General features: G+C 40.4%; 1 protein-coding gene across 1 annotated transcript in view; it reads left to right on the top strand.

Annotated features, from left to right (window-relative positions):
* The window catches only part of PRKAR2B (protein kinase cAMP-dependent type II regulatory subunit beta), a 78,909-nt gene that overhangs the window by 16,870 nt on the left and 44,245 nt on the right, over nucleotides 1–17,794 (top strand). The window contains exon 2 of the mRNA XM_080666985.1: nucleotides 11,703–11,738. Within this exon, the coding sequence (XP_080523111.1) occupies nucleotides 11,703–11,738 (36 nt within the window). The remainder of the gene's footprint in view (nucleotides 1–11,702; nucleotides 11,739–17,794) is intronic.

The raw sequence follows: 17,794 nt of genomic DNA, 5'->3' as shown, positions 1-17,794 counted from the left end.
TTCCCCCATAGCTCCCCTCCACCCAGTTCCCAACCCACCCTCTGCCCTTACCCACCCCCCCGCCACTGTCCTCATCCATAGGTATACGATTTTTGTCCAGTCTCTTCCCACACCCCCCAGATCCCCTTCCCCCTGAGAATTGTCAGTCCACTCCCTTTCTATGCCCCTGATTCTATTATATTCACCAGTTTATTCTGTTCATCAGATTTTTTATTCACTTGATTTTTAGATTCACTTGTTGATAGATATGTATTTGTTGTTCATAATTTTTATCTTTACCTCCTTCTTCCTCTTCTTAAAGAATACCCTTCAGCATTTCATATAATACTGGTTTGGCGGTGATGAACTACTAAAGCTATTCTGTAGCTTTTTCTTATCTGTGAAGCTCTTTATCTGACCTTCAATTCTGAATGATAGCTTTGCTGGGTAGAGTAATCTTGGTTGTAGGTTCTTGCTATTCATCACTTTGAATATTTCTTACCACTCCCTTCTGGCCTGCATAGTTTCTGTTGAGAAATCAGCTGACAATCGTATGGGTACTCCCTTGTAGGTAACTGTTTTTCTCTTGCTGCTTTTAATATTCTCTCTTTGTCTTTTGCTCTTGGCATTTTAATTATGATGTGTCTTGGTGTGGTCCCCTTTGGATTCCTTTTGTTTGGGGTTCTCTGCATTTCCTGGACTTGTAAATCTATTTCTTCCACTAGGGGGAGTTTTCTGTCATTATTTCTTCAAATGTGTTTTCAATATCTTGCTCTCTCTCTTCTTCTGGCACCCCCATAATTCAGATGTTGGTACGCTTGAAGTTGTCCCAGAGGCTCCTTACACTATCCTCATATTTTTGGATTCTTTTTTCTTTTTGCTTTTCCAGTTGGGTGTTTTTTGCTTCTTCGTATTTCAAATCTTTGATTTGATTCTTGGGATCCTCTAGTCTGCTGTATATTATTCTTTATTTCAGTCAGTGTATGCTTAATTTCTGGTTGGTCCTTTTTCATATCCTTGAGGATCTCACTAAATTTCTTGGAGGTTTCTAGAAGATACTTGAGTAACCTTATAACTGTGGTTTTGAACTCTGTATCCAGTAGTTTGCTTTCCTCCATTTCTGTCATTTGTGACCTGTTTCTTTGTCTCTGCATTTTGGCTGCTTCCCTGTGTTGATAGAGTGGCTCTGTGTGCTAGGTGTCCTATGGGGCCCAGTGGCTCAGCCTCCCCAATTACCTGAGATGGACACTCTTGGTGCACCCCTTTGTGGGCTGTGTGCACAGTTTTGTTGTAGTTAAGCCTTGATTGTTGTTGGTATCACAAGGAGGAATTGACCTCCAGGCCAATTTGCTGTGAGGATCAGTTGTGTCTACAATGGGAGAACTTCTGTGCTGGAGACACCCTTATGGGGCAAGACTTGCTTCAGTGGGGCTTTGGTGCTCACTGAGTCTGCTCCTTGAGTGTGTCCCTTATGGATCTGAGGAGTTGTAATCTGGATGGTCCCAATCTGACCACTGGGTACACTGGCTCTTGGATCTCCAAGGAGGTGTAAATTTAGCCTCTGCCTGAGGCCACCCAGCAGGAGCTACAGAAAGATCTGCAGATTCCTCTTCTTTGTTTGGGGTTTGGAGGTGCCCAGATGAGGCCCAGCTGTGAAGCAATGCAAGCTGCTGTGGAGCCTTGGGCCTTCTTTTGGAAGTTCTGGGGCTCTCTGACCCAGCTGTAGTTTGTTAGGTAATTTTAGATTGCAAAAGGCCAGGCCGTTCGTATGCAAAAGCCTCTGTGCACAGCTTGGGTGGGGTTGTAAATTGGGTGTGGCGGGGTCTCAGGGAATCAACAGGGCAGAGCAAACAGCAATGGCTGACTGTCAGCCCTTCCCTAAGAGGCCCCTGGGTTTCACAGTCCCACAATAATCGCTGCAAGCACCTCTGAGAGAAAGCTGCCCTTGTGTTCTGGCGCGATGCCAGACAGTCCAGTTTCTCCCCGTATGAGTCTGGGTCCCCAGGGTCTCGCCCGGAACTAGAGGTCAGAGCATTTGGGAGCTTTTGTCTCCCTCCTGATTGAAAAAGACAATAGCATACTCAGTTGCCAGCCCCTTTCTGCGCATGTGTGCCTCCATACCTCCGCACTTCACTTCCACACCTCCTCTGAGTCTCAGTGAGCTTTTCTCTTTCCTTCTAGTTGTAGAATTTCCACTCAGCCAGCCTTCCTGTGGTTCTGGATGATGTCCATTTTGTCTTTTAGTTGTAGTTTTGAAGTGGTTGTCAAGGCAGCAAGTTCAGGTGTTTACCTATGCCGCCATCTTGGTTTCTCTCCTGTTATATTAATTTTTCATTAGCACTATTCATTCAGCATTTGTCAAACCTAATATTTTATATCAAGTGGTGTTCTAGGCCCTGGAGATACAATAGTGAAGCAGACAGACAAGGAAGGACCCTGCCCTTATAGAGCTTGCAGTCTAGTGTGGGAGGAAAATAAGGATAATATATTAGACTAGAGGCCTGGTGCATGAAATTCATGCACTCAAGGGGGGGGGGGCATCCCTCAGCCCGGCCTGTGCCCTCTCACAGTCCAGGAGCCGTCGGGGGATGTCTGACTGACAGCTTAGACCCACTTCCCACAGGGAGCATCGGACATCCTTAGTGCTGCCATGGAGGTGGGAGAGGCTGTGAGCCGGTCATTCTGCTGTTCAGTCAATTTGCATATTAGCCTTTTATTATATAGGATACCTTTAGATAGCACTGGTCAGTGTGAAGAAAATGAGACAGGTGGCTGTGTGGACGCGGGCATGGAGGTGGGTTGGGACACCCTGAGGCATCCTCCAGCTTTGTGTATGAAAATTAGAATAAACTGAACAGAGGGTGGTTATACATTATTTAATTTAGAAAATATATAGTTTTGTTTTGAAGGTAGGTATTAAACTGGAATAGCTATTATACTTCCAGAGAATGGGGCTGTTACACGTTTCCCTTGATATTCCTTTGTTATTGAATTTTATAGAATCTTATTTTTTTTAATCCTGAGAGATTAAACATAGCCTTGTTAAGAACACAAAAATTAAACTGTAACCAAAATTTTAAAATAAAGTTTAAAAATTAAATAAAATAAGTGGGGCAAGGAGCTCGCTCTGTTCGCTTCCCAGAGTGTGTTGATTCGTGGCACAGGTATTTACTCGGGCCTCTGCTCCGCCAGACACTGCTCAGGCTTTGGGCACAGAGTGGTGGGAAGATCAGCAGGTCCTGCGGGCTCCAGAGGAGTCACAGGTGTGGAGGCTCTGGGAGTAGAGAGGTTCATTCAGTTTACCCCAAGTCATGGAGGGTTTTTCTTGTAAGGATACTTCGGGATTAAAGAAGATTTGAATCAGTTACACTTCTGGGTCTCCTGGGAGCAAAGGACTTGAGACTAGTCTAGTGGAATATGGTTTGGGAGCTGAGGGGATTTCTGGTTAGACAAGAGGGAAGATATTCATAGAAACACAGAACTCTCAGTATTCCACTGGAATGGCATTTGGGAGAAAGTAAAAACTATACGAATATTTATGCATTTTTGCTCGAGGATTCACTAAGATTTTAGCTGTATCTCTTTAAACTGTTAGCAGTTTAGTATATTCTTAAGTCACATTTCATGTTTCTCCAGGCAGATTATACATTTTCTACTAGTATTGGTTTTTGTCTTCCGTTTTGTTGTTGTTGTTGTGTGTGTTGGGGGTTTATGTGTAGAATATTTATAGATAGGAAATACTCAAGGTGGAAATCAAGAGTCTGAGAAAACTTAATTTGACTTATCCCATTTTAAAACCATCTGTTGCCCTGGCCAGGTGGCTCAGTTAGTTGGAGCATTGTCATATACACCAAAACATGGCAGGTTCAATTCCCAGTCAGGGCACATACGCAGGTTGCAGGTTCGATCCCCGGTTGGGGCATGTACAGGAGGCAACCACCATTGTTTCTCACGTCAGTGTTTCTCTCTCCCTTTCACTCTCTCTGACGTCAATAAAAACATGTACTCGGGTGATGATTTAAATAAACAACATCATCTGTTAACCTTTGTGAATTTGTACTGCTGTTTACTTTGTATATGTTAAAGTGGTAATATTAAAATTGGTAACATTAGCTCACGGTAAATAAACATCAATCTTTTACATTTGAATCGTTTACAGACATTTTCCAAGGTGTTTATATTTTTCCTTCATAAAATCCCCCTTGAGCTGAAACCAGTTTGGCTCAGTGGATAGAGCGTCGGCCTGCGGACTGAAGGGTCCCAGGTTCGATTCCGGTCAAGGGCATGTACCTTGGTTGCGGGCACATCCCCAGTGGGAGATGTGCAGGAGGCAGCTGATCGATGTTTCTCTCTCTCATCGATGTTTCTAGCTCTCTATCCCTCTCCCTTCCTCTCTGTAAAATATCAATAAAATATATATATATTTTAAAAAATCCCCCTTGAATGAAGGAGGCAGATTTTAACTTCTCATATTTTATAAGTTGAGAATTTAAGTCAAAGCGACTTGATTCATCCAAGGTTTCACAGAAGGTAACAGGGCCAGTAATGGATGGAGCCTAAGCTACCCCAGGTAGCTAGACTAAAAAATCTAGAAAAATTGTGAAGGTTCCCATTAGTTTGCCAAAAGGTTTTGCAGGAAATGTGTGTTTCATCCTTGCAAGTGGATATTGAGGAATGTGGATGTGAGGGATTGGATTTTTGCTAATTGTCAAAATCCCCTGTTTACATTGTCTACTGCATATCACCTGCCTAGTGCAACCATCTTCTTCACTGCCTGATCCTGTGTCCCATTTACTATCGGGAAATGGAAATCATTCTTATAACCTGTCTACCCACATTTTAAAAATTGATATAATTTCTAGCAAAAATATAAAGGAGAAATAAAGGAAAGCAATTTGCAGTAAGTAAAATGTATTTTGGTAGGTATGTGCATCAATATGTACATAAGAAGACATATTGTGGTTACATTTTCCCACTTACGTGGAAAATCACTAAGAGTATGAAGTAGCATTCGGCAGTGACATGATTTTTTGAAAAATTCCAAACAAAACAAAACACAACACCCCCACCTCAAATTCCTTTAATTTATGTTGTAGTTGTGTTGTGGAAAATTTGATGTATATTAAAACTGTATAAAATAATCATGTCTATATAACACAGTGTTCAGATCCAGGCTCAGATGGTTATAAACGAACTTTTTGGCCAACATGAATGTCCAGTGAGATATTTGAAAGTAGAAAAGGACAACAGTTGTGGGATTCAGAACATTTCTTTGTTGTACAGGTCTGTCCTGTATGTTGTCTTCCAAATGCCAAGGATGTCTTCTGTATTCCTGAGACAATGAAAAATTACCCCCACAAATTCAGAATACAACTTCTAGGTGGCAGTGCCACTGTGTTGAAAATCTCTGCCTTAAACACTTCAGAAAGACACAAAAACCTAAGGGACCCAACATTTCAAACCAGAAGCTTGTAGTTGCTGTGATGTCATTGTCCAGAGAGGCTAGAGAGGCAGGAGGAAAAAGTCTATTCTATTTTCCCCAAGGCAAAGATACGCTTTTTTGCCTTCCCTTTGCCTTTATCAGCCTACAGTATTCCTGTCCTGCATTCCGGTGGTTGAAGCTGTGTGCGTCCCCTCCATCCCCTGTCCTTGTAGCTTTCTGGGAGGCTTTCTTTAGACTAGGTTCTGAAGGAAATGTGAAAAATGGGTTTGAAAGTATCCAAGAAAACTGATGGAAGTGTAAATATACATAACATACAGTTTACCCAATGAAAGGCTTTTATGTAAGTAAAGTGTGACTTTGTAAACATATGGCTAAATTATTTTTGTATGTAAATTATGAGACGATTATCACCTGATTAATTTGGAGAATAAAATTTTGCTATAAACTATAATATTTTTAAAATTGGGTTTGTGAATTATTTCACAAAGTTAATCTTTAATAACAGTGGAAATCAATATGGAAGGAAATACTTAACTATTGTTGTGATTTCAGAAGTCAGTATTTTTGCTTTCTGTTTTTTATGAGGCAGCATTTTTAATATTTTTCTACTGTTGACATTATTACAGATGTCCCCCTTGCCCTCTCCCTTGCCCCCCTCTACCTAGTTCATGCCTCACCCACGCTTTCACCACACTATTGTTCATGGGATATATATATATATATTAGAGGCCCAGTGCATGAAATTTGTGCATGGGTAGGGTCCCTAGGTGATCAGAGCCGGCCGGGGCTTTCCTTCCTCTGGCTGCCGGCTGCCAGCTGCTGGCCGGGGCCTTCCTTCATTCTGCACTGCCCCTTGGTGGTCAGCGCACGTCATAGTGAGCAGTTCAACTCCTGATGGGTCGAACTCCTGAGGGGACAATTTGCATATTAGCATTTTATTATATAGGAGGATGTGCTCTTTGGTTAATCTCTTCCCGTCCTTCCCCTCCATCCTTCCCCCATGAGATCTGTCAGTCTATTCTATGCATCCATGCCTCTTGACCTATTTTGTTTGTCAGTTTATTTTGTTGTTTGATTCCACATATAAGTGAGATCATGTGATATTTGTCTTCCTCTGACTGGCTTATTTTGCTTAGCATAATAATCTCCAGGTCCATCCATGCTGTCACAAAGCATAAGAGCTCCTTCTTTTTTATAACTGTATAGTATTCCATTGTATAAATGTCACAGTGTTTTTTGTTTTGTTTTTTTAAAAATATATTTTATTGATTTTTTACAGAGAGGAAGGGAGAAGGATAGAGAGTTAGAAACATCGATGAGAGAGAAACATCGATCAGCTGCCTCCTGCACACCCCTACTGGGGATGTGCCCGCAACCAAGGTACGTGCCCTTGACCAGAATGAACCTGGGACACTTGAGTCCACAGGCCAACGCTCTATCCACTGAGCCAAACCGGTTAGGGCTGTCACAGTGTTTTTTATTCATTCATCTACTGATGGGCACTTGGGCTGTTTCCAGATCTTATCTGTTGTAAATAACGCTGTTCTGAACATAGGAGTGCATATATTCTTTTTGATTGGTGTTTTTGGATTCTTAGGATATATTCCCAGAAGTGGAATCACTGGGTCAAATGGCAGTTTCATTTTTAATTTTTGAGGAAACTCCATACTGTTTTCCATAGTGGCTGCACCAGTCTGCATTCCCACCAGCAGTGTGCTAGCATTCCCTTTTATCCACATTCTCGCCAACACTTGTTGAATAGTAGCCATTCTGGCAAGTGTGAGGAATACCTCATTGCAGTTTTTATTTGCATCTCTCTGATGGTTTGTGACATTGAGCATGTTTTCATATGTCTATTGGCCATTCGTATGTCCTCTTAGAGAAGTGTCTATTCAGGTCCTTTGCCCTTTTTTTTAATTTGGATTTTTTTGTCTTCCTTTTGTTGAGTTGTATGAGTTCTTCATATATTTTTGAAATTAACCTCTTATCAGATGTATCATTGGCACATATGTTCTTCCATACAGTGGGTTTCCCTTTTCAGTATTGATGCTGGTTTCTTTCGCTGCGCAGAAACTTTTTCGTTTAATGTAGTCCCATTTTTTATTTTTCCTTTGTTTCTCTTACCCTGGGAGATGTATTGGTGAAAATTCTGCTAGAGATGTCTGAGATTTTGCTGTCTATGTTTTCTTCTAGGATTTGATGGTTTTGTGACTTACATTTAAGTTTTTATTCATTTTGAATTTATTCTTGTGTATGGCGAAGTTGGAGGTCTAGTTTCATCTTTTTGCATGTACCTGTCCAATTTCCCAACACCACTTATTTATTCCATTTTATGTTTTTGCCTCCTTTGTCAAATACTAATTGACCGGCCAAAACCGGTTTGGCTCAGTGGATAGAGCATCAGCCTGCGGACTGAAGGGTCCCAGGTTCGATTCCGGTCAAGGGCATGTAACTTGGTTGCGGGCACATCCCCAGTGGGAGGTGTGCAGGAGGCAGCTGGTCGATGTTTCTCTCTCATTGATGTTTCTGACTATCTATCACTCTTCCTTCCTCTCTGTAAAAAATCAATAAAATATATTTAAAAAAAAAATACTAATTGACCGTATGGCATGGGTTGATTTCTGGGGTTTCTGTTTTGTTCCATTGATCTATATGCCTGTTCTTGTGCCAGTAACAGGCTGTTTTGATTACACTGGCTTTGTAGTATAGTTTGATATCCGATATTATGATGCCTCCAACTTTGTTCTTCTTTCTCAGGATTGCTGCGGCTATTTGGGGTCTTTTTTGGTTCCATATAAATTTTTGGAATTTTTGTTTTAGGTCTGTGAAATATGCCTTTGATATTTAATAGGGATTGTATTGAATCTATAGATTGCTTTGGGTAGTATGGACATTGTAATGATGTTAATGCTTGCAATCCATGAACACGGTATATGTTTCCACTTGTTTGTATCTTCCTCTGTTTCTTTTTTTCAATGTCCTAGTTTTTCGAGTATAAGTCTTTTACTTCCTTGGTTAAGTTTATTCCTAGGTACCTTATTTTGTTGTTGTTATTGTTGCAATGGTAAATGAGATTTATTTTTTTATTTTTTTATTTTTATTTTTTTAGTTTCTTTTTCTGAGAGTTTATTATGAGGCAGCATTTTAGTGCTAGATGACCTAGGTTCAAATTCTCCAGCTCTGCCACAGGGGGCTGTGTGATCTAAAGCAAATTAATCAATATCTCTGAGCCTCATCAGTAATATGGCATGGTTGCAAGGACTAATGTAAAACATCTGACACAGTTTTCTCCTCGTACTTGTTCCTGTGCATACAGATTTTTCATGCAGTAGAACCATACTGCTGGTAAAATGTTTAAGTCTTACTTTTACTTGATCTATTTCCATAATGTAAACAATTTTTATAATTACTGTTTTGAAAATATTGAAGTATTAAAAAGTAATAGGCCCATGACATTCTGCCACTAAATATACTGTGTACTGCATTATGTCCTGTATGTAAATAATATGGACAATAAACTTACTGCTGCTTCTCTCAAGAAATAAAGTTTTTAAAAACCTCACTTCTTTTTTTAAAAAAATAAATCTTTATTCAGATTATTACAATTGTTTCTCCTTTTTCCCCCCATAGCTGCCCTCCACCCGGTTCCCACCCCACCTTCTGCCCTTACCTCCTGCCCACTGTCCTCATCCATGGGTGTATGATTTTTGTCCAGTCTCTTCCTGAACCCCCCCATACCCCTTTCCCCCTGAGAATTATCAGTCCACTCCCTTTCTGTGCCCCTGATTCTATTATATTCACCAGATTATTCTGTTCCTCAGGTTTGTAATTCACTTGATTTTTAGGTTCACTTGTTGATAGATATGTATTTGTTGTTCATAATTTTTATCTTTACTTTTTTCTTCTTCCTCTTCTTTAAGAATACCTTTCAGCATTTCATATAATACTGGTTTGGTGGTGATGAACTCCTTTAGCTTTTTCTTATCTGTGAAGCTCTTTATCTGCCCTTCAATTCTGAATGATAGCTTTGCTGGGTAGAGTAATCTTGGTTGTAGGTTCTTGCTATTCATCACATTGAAAATTTCTTGCCACTCCCGTCTGGCCTGCATAGTTTCTGTTGAGAAATCAGCTGACAATTGTATGGGTGCTCCCTTGTAGGTAATTAACTGTTTTTCTCTTGCTGCTTTTAATATTCTCTCTTTGTCTTTTGCTCTTGGCATTTTAATTATGATGTGTCTTGGTGTGGTCCTCTTTGGATTTCTTTTGTTTGGGGTTCTGTGCGCTTCCTGGACTTGTAAGTCTATTTCTTTCACCAGGTGGGGGAAGTTTTTGGTCATTATTTCTTCCAATAGGTTTTCAGTATCTTGCTCTCTCTCTTCTTCTGGCACCCCCATAATTCTGATGTTGGTATGCTTGAAGTTGTCCCAGAGTCTTCTTACACTATCTTCAACTTTTTGGATTTTTTTTTTTTGCTTTTTGCTTTTTCGGTTGAGTGTTTTTTGCTTCTTTGTATTTCAGTTCTTTGACTTGATTCTTGTGTTCCTCTAGTCTGTTTTTGGGTCTCTTTATAATATTTTTTATTTCAGTCAGTATATGTTTAATTTCTAGTTGGTCCTTTTTCATATCTTCGAGGGTCTCGTTATATTTATCAGCCTTTTCTAGGATATTCTTGAAAAGCCTTATAATCGTGGTTTTGAATTCTATATCCAGTCATTTGTTTTCCTCCATTTCTTTCGTTTGTGATCTGTTTCTTTGACGCCGCATTTTCACTGCTTCCCTGAGTTGGTAGGGTAGATTTGTGTGCTAGGTTTCCTATATGGCCCAGTGGGTCTGCCTCCCCAGTTAACCTGAGGTGGACACTCTTGGTGCAACCCTTTGTGGACTGTGTGTACAGCCTTGTTGTAATTAAGTCTTGATTGTTGTTGGTATCACTGGGAGGAATTGACCTCCAGGCCAGTTGGCTGTAAGGATCAGCTGTGTCTATGCTGGGAGAAGTTCGGTGCTGGAGACAGCCTTATAGGATTAGACTTGCCAAATTGCAATAGCCTCTGTGCTCAGCTTGGATGAGGTGGAGTCTCAGGGCGGAGCAGACAGTCTTGGCTTCCCGTCAGCCTTGCCTTTGCGCGCACACACGCGCCTTCAGACCTCTGCCTTCCCCGGCTCCCGAGTCTCCGCCCGAGAGTCCAGATTCCCCCTGTAAGAGCGTGGGTCCCCAGGGGCTCGCCTGGAACTGGGATTCAGTGCAGTCAGAACTGGGGTTCAGTGCGGTCGGGGGCTTCCTTCCCCCTTCTGCCAGAGAAAGTCAGCCAGGCTCTCAGCCGCCCTTCCTCTCTGCGCGCACAAAGACCCTTTGCCGTACCTCCAATTCTCTGTGAGCTTTTCTCTTTCCTTCTAGTTGTAGAATTTTCACTCAGCCAGCTTTCCTGTGGTTCTGGATGGTGTCCGTTCTGTCTTTTAGTTGTAGTTTTGAAATTGTTGTGCGAGGCAGCAGTTTAGGTGCTTACCTATGCCGCCATCTTGGTTTTCTCAAAAACCTCACTTCTTGAGATAACTAAAACCAAAACCAAGAATAAACAGCAGAGCTGAGGTGAGTCGGGGAGTGGGTCCATCATAGGATTACTGGTTGAGTGGTACACTCCCATACACCAGACTGAAATTGCAGCTCACAATATACAGATTTGTATGTCATGGACCTTGGGGTTACACAAAAATTGTCAAAACCACATATCTTACAATTGAGAATATCAAGGATATGTTGTCCTTTACCTACTAATAACTTCAGTGTACATAGGCATTTTAAATTTTGTTTACTAATTTTTTTTCATTGTAAAAATTATGCTGCTGAAGTTATATTCATACATTGTTTTTTCTTTCTCTAGTGGTATTTCTTTAGGATAAGTCTTTTAAAATAGAATTACTGTATTAAAGGGCACAAACCTTTAATGGCACTGGATGTAATTGCTAACTTATTTGTAAAAATATTCTATAGATTTACACTGTCTTCATTTAAGTAGATTAAGCTGTCTATAACTAGGGTTTTTTAATTTAAAGTGTTTAAACTGATTGAACAGGTGAAATATTTTAATTTGTATTTCTTTGGCTATGAGTAAATTTAAACATTTAATTTTCATACATTTGTGGTATTTCCTCTTGATTATTTATTCACTTATTTTTTTCATATTCAACTTAATAGGATCACTTAACAATTCAGTTTCTTTTCATGGCTGTGGCTAAAATTAGATTTTTATCTAATATTATTCTGCCTTTTTTTTTCTTCTAGCTGCAGTAATAAACCGGTTCACGAGGCGTGCCTCAGGTAAGTCTGACTGAATTCTGGATTTTGCTTTCTAATGGTGACATTTTTCAAATGATTGCAGTATTGGAGAAGGTATGAAAAGAATAGTTGCTATAGAGCAGCGATTTTCAACCAGTGTGCTGCAAGAATTTTAAAACATGCAATACCTGACTATTTAGTCAAGGGCACTGAGCCCTTTTCCCTTAGATTGTCAAATTTAAAAAATGACAGCAGCCAACACAACAAAACCATCCAGTGTGAATGAATCAAAATTATACCTATTTTTTGGTCAGATTGGCAAAAAATATTTAGTTTCTCTGTGCCATGAGTTGGAAAAGGTTGAAAATTGCTGCAATAGCCCGGCTGGTGTAGCTCAGGAGGTCATGGTTCAATTCCGGCCAGGGCACATGCCTGGCCGGTGGGCTCGATTCCCAGTGTGGCATGCGTAGGAGGCAGCTGATCAATGATTCTCTCTCATCATTGATGTTTCTCTCTCTCTCTCTCTCTCTCTCTCTCTCTCTCTCTCTCTCTCTCCTCTCTCTCTCTCTCTCTCTCCCTCCCTCCCTTTCCCTTTCCCTTTCCCTTCCTCTCTGAAATCAATAAAAATATTTTTAAAAAAGAAAATTCCTGCTATAAAGTAGTATTTTATTTGTCTGTCATTTGCCCAGAAAAACATAACCTGTGATATGCAATAACTAGGAAATAATTGGAAATATCCTCTGATTGGCTAAACTTAAAATTGTACTGTGCACTGAGGCTAATGTACCTTTTTAAATGGAGACTCTCACCCTAATTTGTTTATTCCTGCTCTTGATCAGTGATTATCTGCATGGTTATCTGATTGAGGAGCCACAGTTTAGAAGCAGTGATTTAGAAGATTGGCTAAAGGACAGACACTACAAATAGTGTTTGATGATAGTTTTTAATAAAGGACAGGAAAACTTAAAATGCAGTTACCATAAGAACTTGTTATCATGGGCCATTTAGAATCAGAGCAAATTGCTTTACATTTGTTAATACCCCTGTGGTTATTGCTGTCTTAAAGATACCATAGTAACCTAATGCATATTCACAGTGATAGACCTTTGCATATTAATGAATGCTTAAATTAGGTTCACTACCTACACTGGTAAGGAGTACAGGATACAGTTGTGAGAGCATTTCTATCCAAAATGAAAAAGAAATATTCCGCTTTTGTTCTTTTTAAACCCATTTCTACTCTTAGTAATTACTTCTTCTCTGTATGTATATCTTTTTAAATACACAGAAGTCATACACAATCTATTTTAGAATTTGTATGTAATTAACATTGAAAGTTCGGAGTTTAATTTTTCTTTAAGCTTATTGTAGGCTTTCTGTTTTGGAAGGTGATTTTTTTTGGTCAAAAAAATAGAAATATACCACTTATTGTTGTAATTATGAAAAATTAGCTGTGGTGGTAGATGTAGTCTCTCAATAAAACTCTGAGAGTAAAACCAAGCAAACAACAATCTTGTTTCATTGGTCATCTAGTATACCATATGGGAAAGACCCTAGCCTTTGAAGTTATACACACGAGTTCAAACCACTCATTTACTCTGTGAATTTGCATGTACATTCTTTACCTCACTGAGTTTTACTTTCTTATTTTCATTTTCTTTCAGTTTGGGATCATACCAGCTACAATCATACTTGTTGTGATGGTTAAGTTAGATGGTTTTTATAAAGCAGAATGTCTAGGCTCTCAAATATGTTAGTGGTTCTTCTCTAGAACATTGTTTAAAACAAAAGAAAACAGTAAAATCCTCAGCTCTGTGCCTTAGCCTGTTATTTAAAAAGCTTTAAAGAATTATAACACTATTTGATACTCATCCTTTAATACAGGCATCTCTTTTTATTATTTGTACTTTATTATTTTTAAGAATATTATAATGGTTTTTCTCTATGGTTCCTGCCCCCCCCCTCTGAATTAAAAACAAAAACAAAAAACATGTCTAGAAGTGTCCCATTAATCTTGAAACAGTGTTTTGCAGCATGAGGTCACACCTCTCTCTGAATTTTTTTAACCCCAGTGTTTTATTTTGAAAAAAGTCAAGTTTACAGGAAAGTATAAAGAATAATTCAGTGATCACCTTTATCTAAATTTCTCAGTTGTTAATATTTTGCCACATTTGTACACTCTTTTCCTTCCTTCCTTCCTTACACATGCATGTACCCACACTTTTGTTTTTTTACTGAACCTTTTAGGAATCCTAAATCCTTCATGGATATCTCCTAAGAACAAGGGCGTTCCTCTACATAATATAACACAAGGAATTTAATCTTCATAAATGCTATTAACTAATACACAGTCTAGAGTTCCATTTTCTCAGTTGTCTTAATATGTCCTCTCTCCCTCTTTTTTTTATTTTTATAGTCAAGCTCATTCAAGGCTTTTATGTTGCAACTCTGCACTTCTTATCTTTCATAAATGACTCCCTGAAATATTTGCAATCTGCTCTTTTAGAGTTCCGAAGGTTATCCCTAACAATGAAACAGTTCATGGTATCGCCTGTTACGAATTCTTAGATTGCGTGGGCACATCCACTGTCTGGTCATTATGCCCCATTGCTATTCATGAAATCTTTGTATTGACATTTAGTGTTGCTTTCATGAACTAGAGTTGAGCATTACTTGCTCTAATACATAATTACTTCTTATAATGGAAGTGAAAATCTAATTCCAAATTATGAATTTGCTGATTTTCTCTTCTCATGTGGATAATTAACCACATATAGATTTTTAACCATAACATGAGCATTGAATTATATAGTATATTTTTAGCAGAGCTAAAATTTTATGTTTTTTCCTAAACGAGCATTTAGAATAATTCAGAGGTGAAATTAAGTTCTTAAGTCTCACAACCCACTGTGTAAAATGACATATTAAAAATTCCATGAAATCACCCCAAACAGAAAACGATTAGTTTCAAAGAAAGTGGTGAAATAGCAGAAGTTCAGATCTTGTCTTGAATCTGATTCAGGGAACATATGCTCCCTTTTGTTTTGTTTTGAAAGTATGTTGTAGCCGTGGTGTTCATTGTTTTTACTCTGAAGTTATTTGATGAAATATATGACCCCCCAATGATTTTTCCAGGGATCATTCTCCAGTTGTCAAACTATTTCCCTGATATGACTATATTGACATTTATATTATGTTTTTGAAATGAGCATTTTAGAAGTTTATTTCAGGCTTGGTAATCACCAACACTAGATGGATAATGCACATTGGGAGAATACTTCTTTGATTCATTCAGTAAACATTTACTGAGTCCCTACTATGTGCCAGATACAGTGGTATGGACGCAAGAAGAGTCACATACAGCCCTTGGGAAGTTCATAGTCTAGCAGGGAAGTGGACTGTGACTCAGTGTAGTAAATACCACAATATACACAAAGAGAAAAGGAGAAAACGTATAGTTCTTTCAGGGTGTGGCTCACAGGTGCCATTTGAGCTGATCTTTAAATTAAGGCTCATAACATGGGTTTGAATAGGAAAGTAAGGGGAACATTTGTGTTTTATTACTAATAACTAGCTATTTTATTATAAACAGTCTGTTTTCATAGAACTCTTCTCTGCACTCTCCTCTGCCATCAAGCACCTGTGGCATGGAGTAAGCAGATGCCCATGGCCATGGCCAGCAGGGGCTTAAGGCCAGGAGTTACTTCTGCCTTTAACTTACCATTGTTTTAAAATGTGAGTGTCTCGCCCTAGCCGGTTTGGCTCAGTGGGTGGAGTGTCGGACTGCGGACTGAAGGGTCCCAGGTTCAATTCTGGTCCAGGGTACATGCCCAGGTTGCGGGCTCGATCCCCAGTAGGGGGCGTGCAGGAGGTAGCCAATCACTGATTCTCTATCATTGATGTCTCTCCTCTCCTCTCTCTCTCTCTCTCCCCCCCCCCTTCCTCTTTGAAATCAATATATTTAAAAAATAAAATGTAAGTATCTCTTACCAGAGTTGGCAGTCTAGGCTCTGGGTTCAGATAGACCTGGGTTAGAGTACTGCCTCTGCTACTCACATATCCCATGTCCACTTACTAAAAGTGTGTGTGTTTGTGTGCGCATGCGCACGCGCGCGCGCGCGCACACACATGCACGCTCTAGGTTGTGTGCAACCTTAGTCACCTTTCTGACACTCCATTTCTCCAGGTAGAAAATGGGGATCGTACTTATCTCACAAGATTATTGTAGTGTTTGAACAGTAGATAATCCATGAAAAATGCCTAACACAGTATTGTCTCCAGTTTGGTTTCACAGTATCAGACTGTTCTCCAAATCTGTCTCTTGGATAGGCAGGGGCTTCCAGGGTCTCAGACTGGATGTTGAAATGGGTCAGAAATAGCTTGTGGATGGCAAAGATTGACCTGAAGAATTTGTTTAAAAAATGATACCCAGGGTGAGGCTGAAATCAAGACTCAGACAGTTCAACTGAGGCAACAGAATGAAACCAGAGGTGCCAGCACTGGGCCTGGGAGGTGAGAGGAGAGAGTGGAAGGGGGACCTAGAGAGGTTCTCTGAGATGCCAAAGCACAGTCTCTGGGGATCTTTGTCCAGGCTTTTCCTTCAGATGGAGTGCAAGTAACTGAACCACGCCATGCACCTGTCATCTGTCTGTGCCCAGGCTGATATTAAAATGGGTTCTCCCCTGTGAATGGGTACAGATAAAACCAAATGGACACTCATCCCTAGCCTCTTCCCTCTCTTCCTTCCTCTTCTAGCAGTGCTCATTTACTGCTACTTTTTAAGCACACTGTGTTCTTGCAAGCCTTAGCCTGCTTGGGAATTAGATTCCAATGGGATAAATGGAAGTGTTGAGTCTGGTTCTTTTTTGTTAGGCCCAGGAATGCTGATAAACTATCTTAAGGCCAGTGAGAAATTCAATTATCTCTTGAATTTAACTATATTTTCTCCAGAGTTGTCTTCAAGTCCTCTAGGGAAGAGAGAGAGGAATGCAATAGTAAAAACATGATAAACAGTTCAGGGCAAGGCAGGGTGGCGTGTCTCCTGCTCCTGTGTCCTCAGATTCTTCACACCAGCAGACTCAGGGGGATTTAGAAAGTGACATGGGAAGCCTGTGTAGTTCCCTTAGCCCCTTGTGTGTCCTGGTTACTGGCACTGCCTATAAAACAGGCACGAGTAGATAGGATGGACATTGGAACTTATCATAACCGCTAGAGGCCTGGTGCACAAATTTGTGCACCAGTGGGATCCCTCGGCCTGGCTTGCAGGATTGGGCCGAAACCAGCTCTCTGACATCCCTCGAGGGGTCCTGGATTGCGAGAGGGTGCAGGCCAGACCAAGGGACCCCACTGGTGCACGATCGGGGCCAGGGATGGACCGCGGGGAGGGCTCCGGGGCATTCTGGCCCGTCTTGCTCAGTCCCAATCAGCCGGACCCCAGCAGCAAGCTAACCTACCAGTTGGAGCATCTCCCCCCTGGTGGTCAGTGCACGTCATAGTGACTGGTCGACTGTCTGCCCCCAGTGGTCAGTGCACATCATAGTGAGCGGTTGAACGGCCTTAGCATATCATTAGCATATTATGCTTTGATTGGTTGAATGGCCGACCGGACAACCAGACACTTAGCATATTATGCTTTTATTGTATAGGATTTTCTAATTATGATCAGAGTTTAGGTCACTGCTCCATAAATTTTTTGTATGAAGGGCCAGTTCCCCCCCCCCAATCCATTGCTGACCAGTACTTTTGTAAAACCTAATAAAATTGCCATGGCAGAATCAAATAGCTATAATAGTTCCTACACACTTGCACACTCTGTACTTATATCATCATGGGTCATTGTGGTTTGGGCAACATGACCTTGGTATATGCTCTGTATGAGATACGAAAGTTCTCATAAAAAGCTTTTACAAGGGAAAATCGCTCATTTATCTAAAAGAACTGCTTAGTAAAACAAAACCAAAACTTTACCCCTTTGGCATTTTGTGAGGACAAACTGCAGTGTGAACATGCCCCACAGTGTGGTGCAGGGGTGGAATGCAGCAACCCCTGCCCCAGGCCCATGGTCCACAGATTGTTACTGCTGCTGCCTGGCACGTGCC

Source organism: Plecotus auritus (genome assembly GCF_963455305.1).
Source record: "Plecotus auritus genome assembly, chromosome: 4".
Classification (NCBI taxonomy): Eukaryota; Metazoa; Chordata; class Mammalia; order Chiroptera; family Vespertilionidae; genus Plecotus; species Plecotus auritus.
The sequence above is the reverse complement of the archived record's forward strand: the minus strand, read 5'-3'. Positions and strand labels throughout refer to the sequence as shown.